General features: G+C 47.4%; 3 protein-coding genes across 6 annotated transcripts; all 3 read right to left on the bottom strand.

Annotated features, from left to right (window-relative positions):
* Positions 1–2,337: 2,337 nt before the first annotated feature.
* On the bottom strand, positions 2,338–11,550 carry LOC148821361 (heterogeneous nuclear ribonucleoprotein A0-like). 2 transcript variants are annotated; one of them, XM_088933477.1, is made up of 3 exons: positions 9,161–11,550; positions 6,046–6,177; positions 2,338–2,597 (listed from the first exon to the last, which is right to left on the bottom strand). In XM_088933477.1, the coding sequence occupies exon 1, from the start codon at positions 10,375–10,377 to the stop codon at positions 9,475–9,477; it is 903 nt and encodes a 300-aa protein (XP_088789603.1). In that variant the 5' UTR covers positions 10,378–11,550; the 3' UTR covers positions 2,338–2,597; positions 6,046–6,177; positions 9,161–9,474. The 2 variants fall into 2 exon arrangements, with proteins under 2 accessions (XP_088789603.1, XP_088789604.1); XM_088933478.1 differs by having other exon boundaries at positions 9,564–11,549.
* Positions 11,551–14,625: 3,075 nt separating this feature from the next.
* On the bottom strand, positions 14,626–18,011 carry LOC148821360 (heterogeneous nuclear ribonucleoprotein A0-like). The gene has a single exon (XM_088933472.1). It carries the CDS (start codon positions 16,287–16,289, stop codon positions 15,366–15,368), a length of 924 nt encoding a protein of 307 aa, XP_088789598.1. The 5' UTR covers positions 16,290–18,011; the 3' UTR covers positions 14,626–15,365.
* Positions 18,012–18,373: 362 nt separating this feature from the next.
* Positions 18,374–23,420, bottom strand: LOC148821359 (heterogeneous nuclear ribonucleoprotein A0-like). Of its 3 annotated transcripts, none has more exons than XM_088933474.1 (3): positions 19,594–23,420; positions 19,249–19,363; positions 18,374–18,565 (listed from the first exon to the last, which is right to left on the bottom strand). In XM_088933474.1, the coding sequence occupies exon 1, from the start codon at positions 23,366–23,368 to the stop codon at positions 22,457–22,459; it is 912 nt and encodes a 303-aa protein (XP_088789600.1). In that variant the 5' UTR covers positions 23,369–23,420; the 3' UTR covers positions 18,374–18,565; positions 19,249–19,363; positions 19,594–22,456. The 3 variants fall into 3 exon arrangements, with proteins under 3 accessions (XP_088789600.1, XP_088789601.1, XP_088789602.1); XM_088933475.1 differs by having other exon boundaries at positions 18,374–18,546; XM_088933476.1 differs by having other exon boundaries at positions 18,374–18,546; positions 22,124–23,420.
* Between the last annotated feature and the right edge of the window lie 311 nt (positions 23,421–23,731).

Raw genomic sequence — 23,731 nt, 5'->3', positions numbered from 1 at the left:
TTCCTTGCTATTTTTTTTCCCAGGTCTCCTTGCACCAGCCCCCCCCCCCCTTCTTTCCCTCTTCCACTCTCTGTGCGCGTGCGGACCCCTTGAGTGCGCGAGAACGTCGCAGCTCCCCCCGAAAGACCCCGTGATTCAACACGCTGTAATTACACGGTTAACCCCAAACCTGTATGGTTTGACAAAAACGTGAGACGGTAAAGAGTGAGGCTGCTGTCAAGGCGCTGAAGAGCGCCGCCCCCTTCCAGTGCGAGCCGACGCTTAACACTGTGCAGTCCGAGCAACTGAGCAACATGTAGGGGGTTTATAACTGAGCGAAACACAGAAAAGGTCAAACAAAACTGTCATGGATTTTAATATATAGACATGGTATGTGAGAAAACACGCAATCGCCTTTCTGTGTATCTTTCTACAGCTGGCTATGAAGTCTTCATAGGACATGAGCAGCCTACTGCGGTATATCACGAATGATCTGGTATTGAGAAATGAACACGCTCGTAATTTTGTTTAATTGATTGTGCGACTACGTTATCACCATTGTTGATTGGTAACGTGGAATAGGCTGTTTTAACGCATCTTACTTTCACTGTTTCTCTTATGCAAAGCCAACATCTGTAGGAAACCCGTGTCAATGGACAATGTAATGTATGGACAATGTATGTCTCCTAAAACATGAGCGCAGTAATTTGTTTCAGCTGATAATGTGCTAAGTTATAAAATGCAAATTGTCTTAACAGGCAAGTACATAAGCTTTCATTTTTTCCAGTCGAGCTTCTAGTTTCTTCTGCAATACAGTATGTAGTCCAAAAAATAAGCTATTTTTAGCTCTGCAATTTGGTTACCCGCAATTCTGGAACTAGACATTGTGATGACGATATCCGGGCAGGTCTCGACAGGAGCGAGAACCTTCTTCACTGTTGGTCTTCGTCGTCACTTCCAATGTCTGGGGAGTGCCAATCCTGGGTTGTCACATAAGGCCTTGGTATGATGATTTCTTACACTTACATAGCACCTTTATGGACACTCCACTCAAAGCGCCTGCACCGCCACCTGGATGACGCAACGGCAGCCAGAGTGCACCAGCAGGATCAGCGATCAGGTGGGAGGAGGAGTGTGATGAAGCCAGGTCATAATTGGGGATTATTAGGTGGCTATGATTTGTAAAGACCAGGGGGGAATTTGGCCAGGACACTGGGGTCAACAGCCCTACTCTTTCTGATAAATGTCCTAATAACCAGAGAGTCAGGACCTTGGTTTTATGTTTTTTTACACTGTAGCGTCCCCTTCACTACCCTGGGGCATCAGGACCCACAAAGTTTCTAGGCCACCCCGCATCTAGACCTGCTACTGAGTGTCCAATGAGAAGGGCCAACAGAAACAATGAAATCCCCCACCCCCCTCCTTATTTTGGTCAGACTATCAATGTAACGGACTCTCGAGCATTAGTGCTTTTCCAGAAGGATAAAACGGGGCACCTAAAGGCCCTCAGCCCCCAGAGTGGAAGGGGCTCAAATCCCAGGTTGGGACACAGCTGCTACTGTTAAATAAGGTGCCTTATGCCACACTGCTCCAACAGACCCAGCTGATTTGGAATCAATATCAGTATAGTAAAAACGACTGCTGTCAACCAAATAGAGGAAATTTGGAGCTTGTCTAATATATGCAGGTGCTCCAACTTAACACAGGAGGAAGCTGGGCTATACTGCTCTGAAGATTGATCAATTATGGCACAATTTACCTGAGGCAACATGCATTGGCACCAGTTTAAACAACCGGGCACGTAACTGCGGCAATCTGAACAAACCCTCTCGCTCGGGGGTAAGACACCCGTGTCCCACCTGGAATACGAACCCGGTCTTCTGGTTTCGAGTACGGAGCCACATTCACTGCTCTTCTTCGGCCACATTGGGGAAACAATCACAACGTCGCAATCGCACAGAGCTCGTTTCATAGCAGCTAGAGTGTCCGGAACGCACAGCCGACAGTTTATAGACACTATTCCCAAAGGATTAAAAAGAATCTGAAAGCAACGGGGATGCAAACTCCATCACATTCCAGAAACTAGACATGCATTTATTGAAGGCAGAAAGGCAGGTACTCGTAGTGTTGGAGCCTTCGTTAATGAGCACCCGGGCTGAAAGGTCTGAACAGGAGCAGTCACGAAAAGTGCATTAAAATCTAAGTGCATAGTTCCAAGTATTCACTTCTCCCCTGCACAGTACAACCACCCTTAAGCTACACCCGAGTAGACGGTTACTGTACCTGGAAGAAAAACATACAACAGCAGCTCAGAACACACAACTCCGAACCTTGGTAAGAGAAAGATGACAGCACCGATACTCAAATACTTTTATTAAATATATATTTTTAAAAATCACAATATTTTTTTCACCACTATTAGTTTTTTTTTTAGAAAAAGAGAGCGCATCAGTGATATCCCAGTCCATGGATGCGTAGCCAAGTTCGGGTGACCTGTAAAACAATCATCGCATGAGAGCTACTCTGGGCAGCTGGCGGAGCACACGGGGCAGCTCCGGGCAGCACAAGGAGAGGCACACGCCAACTTCACGCCAGCCGGCTGAGCTCCAGGACAGCCTCTGAGTGTAAAGAGAAAACCGTGTTAGAAAGAGTATCACACCTTAAACCCAACAATAAGAGGCTTCCCCCCCCCCCAGTATGTATTAACTGAAGAAACAGCTTCTCGAATGTAAGAAAGAGATTAAGCTGATCGCTTTTATTGAATGCAGTAATTGCTCAAAGTGACACGACTCGTTTCAAACCACTTTAAAGTAATTGCTGCCCCCGTGTGTTCCAAAAGTGAATACGTAAGGTGTCATCTTATGAAACTGGAAAACATGAATTATTGCACATTTCCGTTGAATGGTGCTGTAACTTCAAATGATGGGTGAAGGTGACAAAACTCGTGTGTGCAAGTGATTTTTTTTTTTAATCTTGCACGTTTTTGGTTTTAAATGTTCCCTTCACGTTGATCAAAAACGCGTTTTAAAAGGTGGTCATGCTGTTCCGATTTATTAAACTTAATAAAAAGGCTTAACGTTTAAAGTAGCAAAGGAACATAAAACCTTCCTGAGGGACGGAACAAAATCAAAAAGCGAATATCTGCCAACGCGCAGTGTTTGTAAAAGCAGTTTATAAGTGCCGAAAAGCACTCTTCTATCCCAATAAAAAGTGATGTGACCAAATCTCTCTCTCTCTCTACTGGAAAGGCCCACGGCCAGACACAAGGGCGCGTCGCCAGGGCTGCAGAACAGGCCGCCGTGTCCGCCATAGCGGCGTTGCCATAGGAACCACGGTCCCCACGCACGGCTCTTCCGCTACGCAGCGCGGCGATTGCGGAAAGACACGTGACCATCGCTGCCGGACATCGTCCGCCTCGGCCTGACAAAGCGCGCAAGAGTCACCGCCATCTGGTGTTTAAATAAAAGACTTCACCGGATCAGGGTAGGTAGTGGGCCAGTAAGCCCCCGATCTCGACATCCTGCCAAGCCCGACACCCCCCACTTCCGGCAGTCCCGTGCCACACGAGCCGCGCGCAGGAAAATATCCGGGTCCTCTCGCCCGTGACGTCACGCCCACTTCCCCCTCCGCCATTTCCAGCTCTCCCGGCACCCTGTCGGCGCCGAAACGCGCCTTCTACTGCCCTGCCTGTTCGCAGTCTCTCGCAGGCCCTGACCGTAAACGTGCGGTTCGCGGTTGCCTCTTTTAATAGCAACTCGAGGAATGCGAGCACGTCGCTAATTCGCCAATGCTTTAGCGGACTGGAATGGATGCTCAGCAGCTACTTCACACGAACGTGCACAGACATCTCTTTCAGCGTTGTGCGCAATCCAACAGCGTTAAAAATGAAACTGCTCACTTAGGAGTGTTCTCCTACTCACGGGAACTACTCGCGGCATTTGTTTTAAGGAAAGAAAACTTCAAAAAAAACGTCTGTGGACTCCTCTAATTGCAGGCTCTTCTGTTTAACACATCACCCTCTTCCTGTCCAACCAGCACAAACCGGGACTTGGCCGCCTGGTGTGTTCAGAGGGTTGGTTGCAACAGCTGGTCCCACACGTGCCTGCCCCCCCCCGGGAGTAATTCTGTCAGCTGTTATCTGCTGTGGCTAATAAAGCCCTTCAAATAAGCTCATCACCACCCCGCACAATCCAAAAGGCCCCCCAAGCACGAGCCCACTGGGAGCACTAAGAATAGGCGCAGGACGAACCGGCTGATTTGTGCAGTAATGAAATACGTGCACGCCAATTCCAGACAACTAATGAGATGATGGAGGGCTGGAATACCAGCGGCCGTGGTTACCTTGTGCTCTGTTGTGTGCATTAAAAGAATGTCAAGGACATCACAGGGTCTGGATTAACGCAGCTCAGAGGGTAAAGCTTTGGCTAAAGCTAGCCTGCATCGAGTTCCTACTCAAAGTTCCCCTTGGATTCAGAGCTCTGTCTCGGGGATCTGCACCATCTTGTAATCGGTGCCATCTTTCACCCATCCGTGGTATGCATTTCGTCTGCGAGCACACATACATACCCCCCCCAACACCATCAAATACAGGGGGGAAATTTAGCACCTGCATCCATCAGGGGACGCTGGCAGAAATGTCCTTCGAGATCCCAGGTACCTTAATTCAAGTCCCCCTGGACGAGTATGCCTGGGTTCTGAAATACCACACAGCGGATGTTTTCAGAGCGATGACCCCAAAGAGTAAACAGGTCTGAGCGTGGGGGGAGGGGAAGGGGACGGGTTATGGGGCAGAGCGGTGGCACTGTGGCTAAGGATCTGCGTCTGTGGCTGAAAGGTTGCTGGGTCATATCCTGCGGCCAGCAGAGGAATCCTACTCCGTTGGGCCCCTGAGCAAGGCCCTTAACCCCAGCTGCTCCAGGGGCGCCGTATAAATGGCTGACCCTGCGCTCTGACCCCCAGCTTCTCTCCCTGTCTGCGTGTCTCATGGAGAGCAGGTTGGGGTATGCGAAAAAACAAATTCCTCATGCAAGAAATTGTATCTGGCCAATAAAGCGATCTGATCTTAAGGTCTAAAAGAAAACACAGAAGCCCTGGGTCAGGAGCCAGTTTTCCAGCCCATCTGAAGACAAAACCCTCAGGCCACAAGCAGCTTCTCATTTGCAGATACGCTGATACCCTGCGGGAACACTGGGACCCTGCGTGGGGAGACAGATGGCCCCACTGTGCATATGGACATGAGAGGAGGAGCCGAGGAGGAACAAAAGGAGGAGGGGTGGGGGTGGGGAAGCAATCGCTCGTCTTCTGTTGGGCTCGGTTCTGGGGGAAAAAAGGGTAATTTCCATATCCGAATATCCCGGCTTCACGTGGGCACAAATGGATTTCGGGAATAACAAGAGTAGCAGCCACACCTCCTTGAAAGCCTACCGTGGGAAGCGATTCCCAAAGGATGGTTTTGAGAGGGGCGGCGGCGGCGGCGGCAGAATCCGAATCACTTCCCTTCTAAAAGAAGGTTTGCACGACGCCGACGAGTGCCAGACCGCCACACAGAAAGCCCCAAAGGAGTCAGGGTGAGGAACACTCTACCGCCTGCAGAAATCGCCCGGGACGGCAGGTTCAGAGCCTTAACATCTCACGAGAACACTTCCGTCCACAGCTCTTTTTTTGGGGCAAGAATCGGCTTAATAAAGTGGTAGCAAGACACACAGCCTGACAGCTGTGACATCCATAGCATTCAAATATCTTCCAACATAGTTGGCGACCCAACGTACCAGTAGCTTAACTCCAGCGATGCCCAATCTCTTTACCCAAAGGGTTGTGGGAGTAGGTAACATACTACCCAGCCAGGCCGATACTTTGTCTTCCTTCAAGACAGCTGGATGAGATCCTTGATCAATTAGCTACCAACCTCCGAATGGGCTAGATGGGCCCAACACTTGTAACTGTTCTTATGAGCTCAAAAGTGTGTGATGTGTAGCTGTCACAGCAAAGCAGGTACTAGTATCTGGGATACCCTTCCGAATTTATTGATTTCCCTTCTGAAAACTAAAACAAGAAGCCCTTGCTCACCTGATACAATGTGCTTCCCTTCTCCTTCCAAAATCAGGACCAGGCTCTTTGCGGATCCTGTTCAGTCGACGGTACTTTGGGAAAGGTAATTTAGGAAAGGGTTTCAAATTCCAGCATTACGCAGGCTGCGTTCTGGAATGAGGGGGGAAAGAAAAAAAGATACCTTTAATGACCGGGCAGCTGTAATTCAGAACACACTAAGTCAAACACCAATACACCCTCAAGTCTTCTCAGTTAGGGAAGATGTGTTTTTGATTTGATCAAATCATAAAAAAAAACTTCCATCACAAATCCCTGGAAGGAATTTTTGAGTACTTTCTTAGGGTTCTCACACTTATGCCTGTGATCCCAGGTACCAAAATACCAGTACAAGCCCATAGATTTCATTAATCTCTTGCTTAATAACTGAATAATCACAACCCTAGAGCCTTTCTAAAAGGGTCCTTAAGAGTAAGCATTCAGCAGAAAACTATTAATTGTGCACACAGCTAATAGGTTTAGTGCTTTCACCAATCAGGCAAATATTAAAACAAGGTATCGGGCAATTATGTTAAAGATATCAAAAAGACAAAACCTCAATTGATAAAGAAATCCCTCTTTAACAAATGCCAATTAGGAATTTAAAATGCAGTGTGGCAAGACTATTCCCCTATCTGCTATCCCCAGCTTTGACTTTTAGGACATCGTGTTTTTCCAAGATCTTCCCAATCAAATTTCAAAACACTAACTTAAACCTTTTTAGGAATTACCTAGTTTTTTAAAAAAAATAACTTTAGATTTCTTGTGGCTCTCAAACTTAATTATGGAATGCAACACCTAGTAAAACATGATCACAAACAATGAGTATAATTTTGGTTTGAGTGAAAGGGGAAGGGGGGGGTAGATGATTATGAAGCATAAGATAGACATACCTAAAGTCACAAACCTTGAATATTAACGCTGCTCTCCTTGCTTTTGGTCGCATAAATATCTTGAGGAGCACTAAGGAACACTAAGCCAGACTCCGGTAAGACCTTCGTTACTGAGGGCTGGCGGGAATAGTGGTTATAAAACATCACAGATAGCCTATTACCAGCATCAGCTTTAAACACTGAATAGTTAAAACATAAGTAAACTGTTTTAATGAGTTAATAGTTACATCAAATCTTATCTTTATAATTCAGTTCTTAATTATGGGAAAGCTGGCCCACTCCATTCACAAAGTGAAAGTTAATAAAGTAGAAATCTGAGAGTTTCCCCATTTTATACTTTTCCAAGATGTGCATGATTACTATGCAAAGAAGACTGAGAGGTATGGATAATGGTAGTTTTCAGAAGCATGCAATTTCCTGCTAGTTAATGCAGACCTCCCAGATAGGGTTTCCTGTTAAAACTGCTACTTTTAAATTAAAACTTCTTCCATTCTTCTAAAGAAAGCGTGTTTTCGATATATTGTATGAAGTCTTTCTACAAACCTGAGTTGCATTTCCTATGGACTTTCGGAGATCAGTTTCTACAGCTCTCTGGAGTACACACTTGGAGATTTCCACGGTGCAGAAGACACAGCTAACAGTATGAATCCAGCTTTTTGTTGACTAAACAGTACTGAAACAGGAGGCTTAGGCTCCACTTGGGAAAAGACACTTATATATTTAGTTTGCCACAGAAGGTTAGGTTTAACATTAAACATGACAACCTGGGAGCCGAGTTTTTCGTGGTACTTAAAAGGCACTATTTTCTTTGTAGAAAGGAAAAATGAAATTCCATTAAAGCGTATGTGAAAACTAGTTAAACTGCACGTAATATACATGACAAGTAATGGGCAAGACCACTTGAAACATGGAAGACCTACATGGAAACAGCAAAGAGCTCAGTACGCAGCTGTATCAAGCACAACAGAAGGATGCACCTGGCCTGCATCCATCATCCAATTTGGAATCAAGTGAAATATTCAAACACTGTAGAAAAAATGGATTGTTAACTGATTTAAATAAAGCATATTTCCTCAAATAAAAGTAACTTCTATAGAGTAAAAAGTTTTATTTTAAATGGAAAAAAAATCCAAAAACAAAACATACATACAATGTACTGGGTATAGTAAATTAACAACATTAAGAGGCTGACCTGTGTACCAAGAACACAATGAGACATTAAGGGGTTTACTTTCTTGTAAGCGAGTCTGAAGTCCATTTTATTTAACGGCTTGACTGAAAAATAGGGAAAAGGCTCAGATAAAACTTGTAAACGCATCTTAGAAATCTTCAGAAGCTGAAAACAATTTCTCACCATAGCAACTATAACAATATCATGTTAACTATTAACGATTTTAACATACACAGTAAAGAGAAGATTCCACCCCAGGTACTGGTGGAAGAAACTGAATTCCCTGGTTTAGTAACAACGGCAGTGAACCTAAGTGTTTAATTTGACCTAGTCCTTACAATCGGCAAACATGCTGCTTAAATTTGTCTTTTTGAGGATCAATAAGTCACGCCTGATCGCAAGATTTGAAGAAATATTGAGTTGCACGCTAGGTGTCTGCAAAGTAGTCACAATTAACTAGACAGCCGTGGTAATCACAGAACTAGCTGCTACCCAATTTAAACTGCCAAGGACTAAATCGAGTTCACTGCAATTGACTACAATTGGATACTGAGATGCAGAAGAGCCCCCCCCCAGGGAAAATGACTTAATATACCCCACTTAAATACACATAAAGTCAAGTCATTTACAAAAGTACATTTAAACTATTTTTTTTTTAAAAAGCAAAAAAAAATGCAAACACCTAAAATAACAAGCAGTAATCTAATCTTAATTATAACGGGGGAGGGGGAGGAAAAAAAAAACAGAGGTCGTCTGGGAATAATACAGTAAACTCACAATCGCTGCCCAAACCCTCCCCGCTTTTAAAAAAAAAAACAACTGGGAAAATAAAAAAAAATGAAAGAAAGGCAGGAATCCAGAGGATGTAGTCCTAAACCTTGATAAGAAACGCGGCCTAGTATATCTGGGGGGAAAGGAAGAGCGACGCACATCTCTGCCTCCTACGGTCCTAGGGAGCTGTACAGCAGCTGGGGCTGCAAGCTGAGTGGCGGCGGCCATTTTACGCCAGGCTCGCAGGCGAGGAAGCCCCTACCTGTTTCAGCCTGCCTGCAGGGGGCAGTAGGGAGTTGGGGGGGTCGGGGTGCGGGGGGGGGGGGGTCTCTCCTTTCCTTAACCACAGGACGAGGGTTCACAGTGTTCCAGTCAATCCCAGGCCGGAGTCGCGGTCGGGCTCAGGAAATATCGTGACGGCAGGTTAAGAGGTTTGTGTGTGTGTGTCTTTTGTTGTTGTTGTCGGTTTTTCCTTTCCTGCTGGTCTAGGAGAGTGTCGCGGATACTCAGGAGGGAGGAGGGAGGAGGAGGGGGGGGGGGGAGAGAAAAAAAACTTGGGGGGGGGGTCCTTATGTTTTAATAGGAGCCCCCGTAGCCCCCCCGGCCGTAGCCTCCGCCGCCGCCACCCCGGGAGTAAGGAGCGCCGCTTCTGCCCGAGTAATTACCTTTCATGGGGCCGTAGCCGGAGGACTGCTGGCCGTAGCCGCTGCCAAAGTCACTGTAGCCGTTGCCCCCGCCGTAGCCGCCCATCTGGTCGCCGTAGCCGCCCCCGTAGCCCCCGCTGTAGCCGCCGCCGTAGCCTCCCCCGTAGCCGCCGTCGCTGCCGCCGTAGCCGCCATAGCTGTTGTAGCCCCCACCTCCTCTGCCGCCGCCGTAGCCATTTTGGGAGCGTCCCATCCCTCGCCCGCCTCTCCCCCCGCGGCCGCCCCGGGCCCCCGCCGACTGCATCTCCTGCTTGGACAGGGCCTTCTTCACCTCCACCTTGTGCCCGTTGATGGTGTGGTACTTCAGCACCACGGCCTTGTCCGCCGAGTCGTTGTCCTCGAAGTAGACAAAGCCGAAGCCCCGCTTCTTGCCGGTCTGCTTGTCGGTGATCACCTCGGCCTTCTCGATGGCGCCGAACTGCGAGAAGTAGCTGGACAGGTGCTCGTCCTCCACGTCGTCTTTCAGCCCCCCGATGAAGATCTTCTTCACCTTGGCCAGGGCCTCGGGCTTGCCGGCGTCCTCCCGGGCCACGGCCCTCTTCAGCTCCACGTTGTTGCCGTCCAGGACGTGCGGCCTGGCCGCCATGGCGGCGTCGGCCTCCTCGGGAGTCGAGTAGGTGACGAAGCCGAAGCAGCGGGAGCGCTTGAGCTGCTGGTTCTGCACCACCACGCAGTCGGTCAGCTGCCCGTACTGCTCGAAGTGCTGGCGGAGGCCGTCGTCCGTGGTCTGGACGTTCAGGCCGCCGACGAAAAGCTTGCAAAGCTGATTTTCCATTTTGTGTTTTTTGTTTTTTGTTTTACCGCCGTCTACGTCAGAAGGTTTGAAGTATCTCCTACCCTGACAACAGCTACCCAGCGCAGAGAAGTGCCTTTCTTTGAACGCTGGTATAAATGGCGGGCGGTGGGCGGGGCTACGCCGATGTGGCCACCCCCATCGATTGCGTCGCGACGTGTCATTGGTGGATTTGAGCGAATTAAACGTCTTATTTAAATATTTCCACCGCCTCGCTCTGCCCGTCCCGCGCTTCTGTGCGGGCGGCCAGGAAGGCCATTGTGGGATGTGCACGCAAGCTATTCGATCATTTTCTGTCACCGAATAAAATGTTTCGAGCCGCACATAAACGGGAGTCGTAGCAATAATGGCATGTGGGCTGATAACGCCCAGGCGTGAAACTGCATAGCCGGCGCGGTGGTGCCAAAAGCAAACGAAATAAAATCCGTGAAGATTAGATTTGTAATCAAAATTAATGGAGAACAAAAAGGTTCAACATTTAGCGATAACATTTACTCAAGGTGATTTCATTGTACGTGAAATATGCATTCATCCATATACTATACTATAATACTGTATAGTGTAGATAATACTATACACATGCTGCACAGGTCACACAAGAATAGTCTGAACGGCACATAATATAAACGTTTGGTGTCGTTTGAGGTGACCAGAGTATTCGGTAGTTATGAATGACAAAATTATGGGAAAAAAAATGCTTCTCTACCAAACATTATCAATTTGTAATGCAACATGTAACCATTCATTGCAAATCTGCAATGGTAAAACTAGCAGTCGATCTTAAATAAAAACCAACTTGCACCAAGGTTAGCTATCCAAAGAAAAAGGAATAATTTAAATTTGAAGCATTTCCCCGAAAGCCTCCTGCTTGAAGATTTCCAAAATCCCAGCCCTGAGTGCAGTGTGGCGTGATCTAACGTTCAGTTGGTAGGAATTAATTAGAGTACTGTGCAATTACACAGTACCCTGGATATTAGCATCCTTCACAATTTATTAACAAAAGATGGTCTTCAATGTGCATGATTCTGGGCCAGATAAGTCAACGATCTCTCTAGAGATAGACAAACGTGTTGTCTGATTTGCAGTTGAGTGGGTGGCTCAAGTGTTAGTTAAGTGTATGTGTAAGTGTGCACATGTATTTAAAATAAAAGTCCTGGCAATAACGTTTTCGGTGTTTACCTGTGCTTTACCTTCGGTGCTGTCTGTGTGGAGTTTGTATGTTCTCTCTGTGCCCACGTGGGTCTCCTTCCACTCCAAAGATTTTGATTTTTAAGAACTTTATTTTCTTTTCACAAATAAATACAGAGAATCACAAAATAGAAAACTTTACATTAACATATATACCTAAAACAGTATACAGTATATGAGCACGTCTTGTTAAGGTTGAAAAAAAGACAACAGTTACATAACAATAATTACTTTTGTGCAGGTGAATTTTTTCATAACATAACTTAATTAGCTCTATACAATTTCTTGCATGAGGAATTTGTCTTTTCACATACCCCAGCTTGCTCTCCTTGAGACACACAGACAGGGAGAGAAGCTGGGGGTCAGAGCGCAGGGTCAGCCATTTATACAGCGCCCCTGGAGCAGCTGGGGTTAAGGGCCTTGCTCAGGGGCCCAACAGAGTAGGATTCCTCTGCCGGCCTTGGGATTTGGGAACCAGCAACCTTCCAGCCACAGGCACAGATCCTGAGCCACAGAGCCACCGCTCCGCCCCAGTGATTCACATCATTTTGAATCACTTCCAAAAAAAGTCAAATGCTTTTGTTTCCCTTTACATGATAATCAGTATCACAGGTTCTTGAGGTACAGTCCTGTGCCCCCTGTTGTCCACAGATTGTCTGCTTCCTCCTTCCCTTCTCAATACAGATCTCTGAGACGATAGTTCTCTCTAATAATGGACAGGGCCAGGCTACCTGCTGCCTTGACTGGGACCTCGATGCCTTTGAACACCCCCATGTTCCTCAGTCTCCACGGGGCTGTTCACCGTGGCTCCAAACCTGTCAAACACGTCAGAAGGTAGTCTGACAGGAGAGATGCTGTACACAGTGAAGGCAGTGGTCAGGGAAAGGTGAGGTGAAAGGGCCTGTAACCAGTCCTCAGACTGGGCCCAGAAAGCCTTAGAGAAATGACAGGACCACAGTAGAGGGGTCACAGTCTCCTCCTCACTGCAGCCCACCCTAACACAGCGAGGGCTGGGGGTGAGGCCCCTGTGGTACAAGACATTCGCACCGCTAAGCTCTGGTGGACGACACTCCAGGCTACGTTGCACAGAAACCTAAAGCATGTGTGTGTCCACACCTTGCTCGCTTGGGCTGATGTTGAAATGCCCACAGGGGTCCGCCGATTGTCCTGAGGCACAGCGACATCTTTCAGTTTTCAGTTCCTGACATCTTGGAGGGCAACATGAACAATTGGACCGGATCTTAAAAAGCTTTAAACTGGCCCATGAATTGCAGGCCACGTGCCAGAGAATGGGGCGTGCCGCCTGGGTCTGATACCCCACTCTCTGGACACCCCCCTCCCTACCCAAAGCCTGGCGAAATAAGTCCAGGTTTGCGCTTCAGGTGCTGTCGCAGAGGCTCTCAGTACAGAGGCCAGGAAAATGCACAGCAGCTTCGTAGCAATATCTGGGACAGACTTCCCCCCCCATAGGCAGCGGCCTGTACGTTATTTCCCTCCCGAGTCTTTCCTGCTTCCCACCCCATAGGAATTGCCGTACTGAATCAGCTGCTGGGAAACTGGCTCCGGCGTGAGTGTGTGCGTGCCTGCCCTGTGGCGGACTGGCGTCCTGCCCAAGGCGTACCCTGCCTTGCGCCCACTGCTTGCGGGGATAGACGCCGGCTCCACCGAGGCCTGAATTGGAAGAAGCAGTGAGAACACGGGCGTATGGGTGGAGCACAAGCATTCCTCCTCCCTTGCTCCAGCAGGGGTCTTCATGTGGGATTTGTGGACAGCAAGGGCCACTGCTTTCGAACGCCCTTTGGCAAAGAAATACATAAAGGTGGGGAAAGGCACCACATTGCATGCTGTTGCGTCTCCAAGTTTTATCTGAGCCTTTACCCTCTTTTTCACTCAGACCGTCGAGGGAGTAAACTGCACAGTAAAAGTGCTGGAATACCAACCCAAAAAGCTCCTAGTGCAGAAATGATACTTTTAAATCCGGGCCGAAGTGTTATAAATGAAAAAGGCCTTTCTGAACACAGCTTATATGATAACAGGCTATTGCTGAAACAGACACCACAGCCCAGCCTCTTTCGGTTCCGAGTGCCCCTTTGCTTTCCTTCTGTATATCCCAGCCCCGTCCACTATCTCCTCTCAACGTGCATCTCTTGTTCCGTGGAGTGCCTTGGGAAGCCACCTTTAAAAGCACTATATCAAGATAGTTTACTTACATTCAGCCACATTTCTTGACAAGTGTTTTCACATTGAAAACCCTTGGAAGGATTCGACATGAAAATTGAATTTTGAATTGAATCGGGCGATATGGAAGTTTCCGTAGAGCTCTCACGCAGCTCACCCTTGCAGCTCGCAAGCTTCATGCAAGATCAGCATGGTCAGTGAAGTTAATCCTGAAATAAAGGCCGTCTTCAAAGAGTTTTTGGTGGAAATGCAAAGTCTGAAGTCAAATCTTTCTCTTATGCCCATGCATTTTTTTAATTGCAGAGTGAGCATTTAAAAATGTTCAGGCAAAAACGTAAGCTTTTAATGAGGGAAAACTTCGTTAGACTAGGTAATTGAATCTATTAGTCCCTTCTATTCTTTATTGGCGATTAGTTTTATCACTCTTAAATATAAGACACCAATCCCATCTTTAGTAATGGAATGAATATACAATACCCCAAATGAGGGATTTTGCAGATCGAAAACTGAAATTCTCACACCAGTCTTTCAGATTAGACTGGTTTCAGTTGGATTTGAAGTCTGAGCCATTAAAAAAAAAAGTTCCTTACTGAATACTAAAGTATGTGCGTTGTTGTAGCCTGGAAGGCTACCTTTATTGAAGTTTGCAGTTGGGGGGTGCCTCCAAATGCATTGGAACCTTATGCCTGGAGAAGGTTTAACTAACTGTTGTTTTTTTTAACTAATCGGTATACAATTGAACTTAACTTGCTCCTGAATTGGTATTGATTCCGTGAAGATTTGAGTAACACCACAACACACTCCTACCCCCCCCCCAAATCCAACCCCAACCGATTACCAGCTAAAACATTAAAACACAAAACATTAAGTAAAAAAGTTTATTATAAACAGGCCAAAAAACAAAGGCTTGCAATACATTTAGACTGAATTCAGGACAAAATATAGCCCAATTTCCACAAATCACCTTCAAAAGTACAGATTTACTAGAATTGAAACAGCCTCATGAATACAGTCGACAGATCAGCGTCGTCACAAACAGAACAGGCAAAAAAAAATTGGTTCAGACACTTAAAAGCGTTTTGCATTCCGTTTTACCAACAATAATTTAAAGGCCTAAAAAGAAAAAAAAAATCAATTGTTTAGTGATCTTTACAGTCCAAAAGCTTTAGTAATTCCCATGCCCTGAGTTTTATGCAGACAAAATGATCCGGAACTCTAGCAATAACGTGGAAATACCTTTGCACGATATCAGAACTGAACTTCGGCAAAACACAAGCGACGTGTTCCGCACGTGTCGTCCCTTCCCCCCCCCCTCAGCTGCTTAAATACACATAAAACCCAACACGAAAATTGAAAAAAAAAAACAAACAAACCCGGTTTTTAAAATCATATCATAGGGGGATATTGAAAACGTTACAATAAGACAGCGAGGTTTTTTTTTTCTTTTCGAATCCCGCACTCTGCACTACTGAGGAATTTTAAAAAAGGCGTGTATTGGACCAGTTCTCTATTCTACGCTGGAGTCACATCTGCAAGTCCCGAGTCCTGTTTGTGGAAAATTCAACGCGGTCGGTCTGTGCCCGGAGCCTCCCGGCTCTCCTGCACTAATAGCCCCCGTAGCCCCCGCCGCCGCCCCCCCGGCCGTAGCCCCCGCCGCCGCCGCCGCCCCGGGAGTAAGGAGCGCTGCTGCGGCCCGAGTAGCCGCTGCCCCCCTTCATGGCCCCGTAGCCGGAGGACTGCTGGCCGTAGCCGCTGCCAAAGTCACTGTAGCCGTTGCCCCCGCCGTAGCCGTCCATCTGGTCGCCGTAGCCGCCCCCGTAGCCCCCCTGGCTCCCGTAGCCGCCGCCGTAGCCCCCGTCGCTACCCCCGTAGCCGCCGCCATAGCCGCCGTAGCCGCCGCCGCCGCCTCCCCTGCCTCCGCCGTAGCCGCCGCCGTAGCCATTTTGCGACCGCCCCATCCCTCGCCCGCTCCGGCCGCCTCTTCCGGCCGACTGCATCTCCTGCTTGGACAGGGCCTTCTTCACCTCCACCTTGTGCCCGTTGATGGTGTGGTACTTCAGCACCACGGCCTTGTCCGCCGAGTCGTTGTCCTCGAAGTAGACAAAGCCGAAGCCCCGCTTCTTGCCGGTCTGCTTGTCGGTGATCACCTCGGCCTTCTCGATGGCGCCGAACTGCGAGAAGTAGCTGGACAGGTGCTCGTCCTCCACGTCGTCTTTCAGCCCCCCGATGAAGATCTTCTTCACCTTGGCCAGGGCCTCGGGCTTGCCGGCGTCCTCCCGGGCCACGGCCCTCTTCAGCTCCACGTTGTTGCCGTCCAGGACGTGCGGCCTGGCCGCCATGGCGGCGTCGGCCTCCTCGGGAGTCGAGTAGGTGACGAAGCCGAAGCAGCGGGAGCGCTTGAGCTGCTGGTTCTGCACCACCACGCAGTCGGTCAGCTGCCCGTACTGCTCGAAGTGCTGGCGGAGGCCGTCGTCCGTGGTCTCCACGTTCAGGCCGCCGACGAAAAGCTTGCACAGTTGGTTCTTCATTTTCGCCGCTGCCGGTCGTCTGCCGATTTCAAAATGCCTGCCGAGAGCGCCGTCTTCCTGCTTTTTTCAAAGGACGGGAGGCCGGTTGTTGCATTGACGTCACACCCGTGTGGGCGTGGCCGGGCCGTAGTGCCACATCCGTCGCGCGGCGTCCGTTTCATTCATAACCTCTTCGGAGGGGGGGGAAAAAAAAGCACCTCGCTTCTGCCTTTCACACGCATTGCAATCGATAATACTTTTTTTTTTCTTCCAAAATTCCCCCTCCCCAGGCTGTGCCCCGGTCGTCAATAAATACCCCCCCCCCCTCCCCTCCCCTCGTGTTGCCGAGTCCAAACGCCTTTTCGCGGGACAGCAGCTCTCTCGGCGTGGTGCGGCTTTGTCTGAATGTGAATCGAGCTCAGGAGTCGCTCCAGAGACGCTGTAAGGCGAGATGCATCGCTCGAATGAATCAGAACGACTTGCTTGCTAAGATTTCTGCGGTGAAACCTGGTTTAATACGGTCAAGCGTCCACTCATTAGGATGAAACCCGCGTTTCAAAATATGTTTACGTGTTACCGAAGTGCCAGTATAAAGGCGTCCCCCTCTAGGATCGAGTTTCACGGTGTGTTGCAGTTCGTGTAGAAATTCGAATGTCTTCATTTACTAGTCCACTGTTTTTTTTTTTAACAAAACGTGTTTTTGAGGTGGTCCCCAGGAGAGTATAGCATAGGGATAAGAAAAGCAACCGCCGAAATTTAAAGCAGAAATGTATTCCATTAAAGCTTCAAAATGACAAATTATAATTATTAACCTTTGACTGCGTACATTTGATATTCCTTAAGAACCACTCAGAGGTTCTTTTCCGACATTTAATTACAGTGATTCAGAGGGAATGCTTTAGGCAGACGTCTCTATCACAATGATCAGCGCAAGGATTTAAAATGCAGCCAGAGGCAACAGGATGTTGTTTGTCAGATTAGTCCCGATTTTCACCACCTTAATTTTAAGGATGAAATCACACGGTCGTTGAATACAGAGCGCAGTAAAGCTAAATTCATTCGTCCCAAGCCTAAATCTTCTCGGACTTCTCATTCGTCCTCAACATCGGGAAATGGTGGCTAGTACCGAACCCAATATGTATGCAAGAGATGTTTTCACGAGCACAGAACACGAAGTATTCTACACAGTATTCTAGATGTGGCACCCCCATAGCGTTCAGGAACAAGCTTCGAGATCCCAAATTACTTTTCATCCGTGTTCCTGTTGTCCAATAATATCCTCATTCGAAAAGATGAATGATTATGTACATATGTTTAAGAGGATTTAATTCAGACCAGTTAAAAACCTAGTTATAATTCACCTCATAAACCTTAACTAGAGTAATTGAAGAACCAAAACCCCTGTAAGCTCAAGGCTGCTCAAATGATTTGGCTGTAGATGTGTGGAACCTGCAGAAGTCCACTTTTAAGAAGATTAGGGGCTTGAAAAGGTGTTTTTAAAAAGGGAATTCTAGCAGAAAAGATGAGCCCCCCCTCTAACTCCCCTTTCCACATGTACCATTGCTTTCCTTGACTTGCTCCGACCTTCAGCTTATAAAGCATGTATTTGCAGTGGAGTGGCTTCAGGTCCCCACCAGCAAGCGTGTTAAGGAAATCTTTTGTTTCCAAAAGGCCACAACCCTGCCCCTGGAGAGCGGTAGCCCTTTGGAATACCCATCTCATTTTATGTGATCATGAGGAAAAAAAAAAGCCATAAACAAGTAGATTACCAGAACAAAATCCTTTATGCTTTAATATGCATTATTTGGATCACCTGAATAAACCCCCACAATTGCACCACATTCCTTTGACAATTATACCAGCATGTTGCTTCAAAGATCTACTTGGAAGCAGTGCATCATGTACTCTTTACAAGACCCCAAAACCTTGTACATTTTACCCCCCCCATGGAGGGGGTTTAGAAACTACAATCCCCACACTACATAGCCCACTAATTCCTGGGCATTTCAAATTCATACAGGAATGAATGTTAAGAGGAAAAACGTGATTTCCAGTGTAATGTCATCTGCATTTCACAGTCGCAATCAATAAGTTAAGCAGGACACTTTTCAAAGTAGAAATAAAGTGTTTATTAAAAAAAAACATAAAACCAATGTTCCAAACATCATGTAGAAAAGATGTTTCCAGTCTCCTCAAGTGACTGACAGACTTCTACGAAGTGTAAGATGCCGTGCAGAGTGGAGAGCAGAGAATGATCTTCACCAACAGACCATCCTTCCTTGAAAGAGAAAAGGGTTCTGTAAGGAACATGAGCCTGGTTACAATTTATTTCTCATACCTTGCAAGAATAATTAACATTCAGACCACTCTGGACATCCAATGGTGTAGTATGCAATACCACACCCTTAAAAATGCCAAGTTACTGGAGTTAAGCATTACTGCTCTGACAACAATTCTTATGGAGCCCTTCTCTGCTGGGCTCATGAGCACATGTGCAGTTTCATCCCAACTACCTCTTGATAAATTGAATGACATGCCCAAAGCTCCAGGGTTGGCATTTAGTGCTCAGGGCCACTAATTCACAGCACAAGAGGATACAAAACTTCTCTTCTGACACCTGGTGCTGGTAGCTTTCACAAGACTCCCAGATTTATTAGGGGCAGCAGCACTCGCTGTTCTAGAGGGCTGCAAGTTCAAATCCCAGGCTGCGACACCGCACTTATACTACAGAGCAAGGCGATTCACTCACATTGTTACAGCAAAAAAAAAAGTCAGTGTAAATTAAGTCGCTTTGGATAAGCCGGCCAAATTAAAATGGAAAAGGGGAGCTAATCAGACCACAGGTTCTGGTTCTGATGGATCTGTCAATATTCAAAGATACTTGCTCCAAAACACAGGGGGGCTTAAAATTAGCAATTAAAATGCAACCTTGATTTTATACTAAGAGGGTGTTAAAATAAAAATGCTGAAAGCCACTTACCTCCACCACACCTCCAACCTTTCCTCAATGGCTCACTTGCACGACATTTCTAGCCCCAGACGCCTTCTTTTTCAGCGCCTGAAGCTTTTGACAGGGGTCCAGCCCCTGTGGCTCCCTGGAGACAAAGGGAAAAACCCATTACACAACATACAAGGACAGCAGAAAGGGGTCCAACGACAGGAGCTCACTTCTCAATATCAAGCACATGACGCACAAGCAAGGATCACCCACCCAGGGTAAAAAGAGGACAGTCTCAAGCAATTAAACTTAGACCACAAAGTGACTAAAATAAATAGGTTTCTAATGGGCAACCTATTTAGTTGATGTAATAAAGTAGTAACAAACCTTGTTTTGCCTTTATCCTTGTAATATTTGGTTGCATTACAACCTAAAAAGACGACAGGACTTAAGTTACTAGACATAATGGGTACAGTACACTAATGTGGCTCAAACCAACAAGGGAAGCCTTTTATGTGCTATTAATGTGGCTTTTTCCCGCTTCTATAAAAAAATTACTTTTAATTTCAAAACTTCAGAAGCCATAGAACTTAATAGGACTTGATTGGTTAAAGAAATTCAAAACATTTACCCCAGTCCCCCATGTTGATAATTCTTTTAAGAGACTTACTGTAACACCCAAAAAGATCTATATGGTGCTTGTAACCAACATGTAGGTGAAGACAGAGAGTGATTTACATACCTAGTGTTGCACGGTGTGATCCTAATGAGAAACTTTCACAGAGTCCTATCACAACCGACCCCAGGTACTGAACAGGGTCCCTGTATAAACAAACTTCTACAGCTATTTTGAGGTACCAGGATTACAATACGAATACCTAAATGTAGGAATCAGAAATAAATATGAGCCCTCATTAATCCACACATTCCTCCAAGATAAGTGCATCCAATGCCGCTTCACATAGGCCTAAAAGTTAATCAAGTAAATAAGGTTAGAAGTCATTTAAAATCACCCATGCATTATGCAAGGACATTTTCCCCACTGAACATGCCATGGGATAATGTACAGAAGAAATCCTACAATGTTAACTGAAATATACTTTTACCATAGAAACTCAGTTTAAAGTTAAAGGTATAGTACCAATAATTAAGCACTTTTGTTAGGGTAGACAATCTGGTTCTGCAGCAAAACCCAGCAAGGGAGTAGATCATGCTGGGGAGTAGTGTTCAATTGCAAATGACTCGGCGTCACCCAGTACCTCTGGAATTTAAGCAAGCAGAGTCCCACATTCCAATATAAGGCACCCTTTGTGTACTTCAGTGGCACTTCCGATGTAACGGGCAACTACTGAAAGCCGTGAATTTTGCTACAGAATCCAACATGCAATTAAAGTAAATAGATTTGGCTACACCCAACAAATCAATGACTCATCTAGCAAAACGGCAGAAACCCATCCAAATAAAAAAGTGCAAGTCAGGCTCTGGATAAAACCAAATTTGGAAATCTCAGGTTTCCCTCCCCCACACTAGTTCATTGTAATTGGATGAACTCAGCAGTAGTTTGAAATTGTGGGTAAAATTGAACAAACTATTTTCAAGGGCATGGGATGTGAAAAAAAAAATCAATTGCACTTAAAAACTAATGGCACTATTTACCCCACTACCATTTTCAATTTTTACACTGTGGTCTGTGGGACTGTTTAGCCATAAGAAAACCTTAGTCATTTTTGCATTAGTAAAATGCCAGGTTTGAGGTTTCAAAGGCATCCTTCTGAATTTAGATTTGTACACAATAAGCGTGTAAACTTTCCAGTTCACCAACAACTAGTTTCCCCCCCCACTGCACTTTGAAACGTTAATGGATGTTAAACTACCACACTCCAGCAGTGAATGTGCTTAACATTAGATTAGACACTGCTTTATGGACACATGGTTCCATCAATCAGGGCGTTTTGATACGAGAGCCATACAACTTCAGTGACACAAAACAGTGACCAGATTGCTGGAAAAAAAATCATTAAAACGTCTTACCTTACAAATCTAACGGGCGTCCTCTCTAAGATTCTCACTAAATAAATATTGGTTATGGTACTACATAAAACTGATAACCTGGGTTTTGCTTATGAATGTTTTTATTTAAAAAAACGAACATACAGTTGTATAGTTGTATACCATCTTTAACAACACTAATGATAGACTGCACCAGGATTATACAATGAAAGGCATTGCTCTGAAATAACCCCCCTTTGTCCTTTGATGTCCCTGCACCTAGAAGAGTAATGGTGTGGACTTGCAGGTTTAACAAGCGATCAGAGAACGCCGGGGAAATATCGCCATACTGTACAGCAGTTATCTTGCCCGTGTTACCCCACTGGTTCAATCTCATAGGTTTTCAGAAACGTGGTCAACTACAGTGGACAGGTGCACTGAAAGGAAACCGATTTAATAATGACCATTCAATAAGCTAATGGCCATGACAGAGCAACACTTAAAGACACCAAACGATTGTAAATCCACCTAAAAGATCAGCCCACAATGTCCACTGTAGTTGAACTAAAAAGCGCATCTCCAAGACTGAGGGGGGGGGGGGGTAAAAACGTCTGAAGCTAAAATACAGGTAATTAAAAAGAAAACAGATGTACAAACTAAAACAGTCAGAAACCTAGTCTAACAAACAAAACCTCTTCTTCCGTTCGCAGGATTGTTTTTTTTTTTAATTTTTTGAATTCGCCATAGAAGTTTTAAGCTACTCGTTGTTGTTGTTGTTATTATTATTAACTGCTGGATGACGTGCGTGGTGGACACATGGCCCCCTACAGTCTATCTGCAGAGCTCTGCTTGAGTTGGAGTCTAAGATAACCCCTGCACAGGTGTGTCGGGTTTGTTCGCCGGGGGATGGGGGGGGGTGTCTTCCTACCTGTTAGGAACACCAGCCCGGGACAGAGGTCTCTCCTTTCTTAGGGATAGCTGAGGGATCCTCGCCCCTGCATCCTCACAGACGCCAATTCACGGCGGTGGAAAAAAAAAAAGGTTTTCCCGGGAGTTGTGGGTGGGTGGGTGGGTGGGGGGGGGGGGGATCGCTAGGAATTTCTCCCCCTCCCCCCCCCCCCCGCCGCCCAGAGTGAAAGAAAAAAAAATTACAAAACAAAACGGATTTCTTCCCGGCTTTCGAGGTGAAGCGGTTCAGTCCCAGTGTCGTCCCACACCGCTGGGGTGAAGCGGGGCCGGTTGTTGCTGTCGGGTTGGGTTTTTAATAGGAGCCCCCGTAGCCCCCCCGGCCGTAGCCCCCGCCGCCGCCGCCGCCCCGGGAGTAAGGAGCGCTGCTGCGGCCCGAGTAGCCGCTGCCCCCCTTCATGGGGCCGTAGCCGGAGGACTGCTGGCCGTAGCCGCTGCCAAAGTCACTGTAGCCGTTGCCCCCGCCGTAGCCGCCCATCTGGTCGCCGTAGCCGCCCCCGTAGCCCCCGCTGTAGCCGCCGCCGTAGCCTCCCCCGTAGCCGCCGTCGCTGCCGCCGTAGCCGCCATAGCTGTTGTAGCCCCCACCTCCTCTGCCGCCGCCGTAGCCATTTTGGGAGCGTCCCATCCCTCGCCCGCCTCTCCCCCCGCGGCCGCCCCGGGCCCCCGCCGACTGCATCTCCTGCTTGGACAGGGCCTTCTTCACCTCCACCTTGTGCCCGTTGATGGTGTGGTACTTCAGCACCACGGCCTTGTCCGCCGAGTCGTTGTCCTCGAAGTAGACAAAGCCGAAGCCCCGCTTCTTGCCGGTCTGCTTGTCGGTGATCACCTCGGCCTTCTCGATGGCGCCGAACTGCGAGAAGTAGCTGGACAGGTGCTCGTCCTCCACGTCGTCTTTCAGCCCCCCGATGAAGATCTTCTTCACCTTGGCCAGGGCCTCGGGCTTGCCGGCGTCCTCCCGGGCCACGGCCCTCTTCAGCTCCACGTTGTTGCCGTCCAGGACGTGCGGCCTGGCCGCCATGGCGGCGTCGGCCTCCTCGGGAGTCGAGTAGGTGACGAAGCCGAAGCAGCGGGAGCGCTTGAGCTGCTGGTTCTGCACCACCACGCAGTCGGTCAGCTGCCCGTACTGCTCGAAGTGCTTGCGGAGGCCGTCGTCCGTGGTCTGGACGTTCAGCCCGCCGACAAAGAGCTTACACAGTTGGTTCTCCATTATGGGTTGGTGAACAAGCTTCTCCTCTCCTCTACGCAACAGTGCCGCCGGCGCAACCGAAGCGCAGTTTATAAAGGGCTGCTCTGACGTCACAAAGAGATGACGTCTGGGTTTACAGACCCTCCCACCTCGCGCATTCCCCCCCGAGTTGTTTTTTGTCAGTGTGAGCAAAGCATTGGGTTTCACGGCAAATTTGGCCTGGCTCCGTTGTGGCTAATTCTCCTTTGCTTTTTACACAATAATCTAAAACTCTAGGCAGTAAGTGTATGCGCATCTGTATACAGTACGCAGATATCATCTTCTGAATCATGTAAAAGGTACCTGGATAGACTGCCGGACTGTTATTCCCTGTAGTCCAGGTTA

The sequence above is a fragment of the Atractosteus spatula genome, chromosome 14 (assembly GCF_055471065.1).
Source record: "Atractosteus spatula isolate fAtrSpa1 chromosome 14, fAtrSpa1.hap1, whole genome shotgun sequence".
Lineage (NCBI taxonomy): Eukaryota > Metazoa > Chordata > Actinopteri > Semionotiformes > Lepisosteidae > Atractosteus > Atractosteus spatula.
The sequence above is the reverse complement of the archived record's forward strand: the minus strand, read 5'-3'. Positions and strand labels throughout refer to the sequence as shown.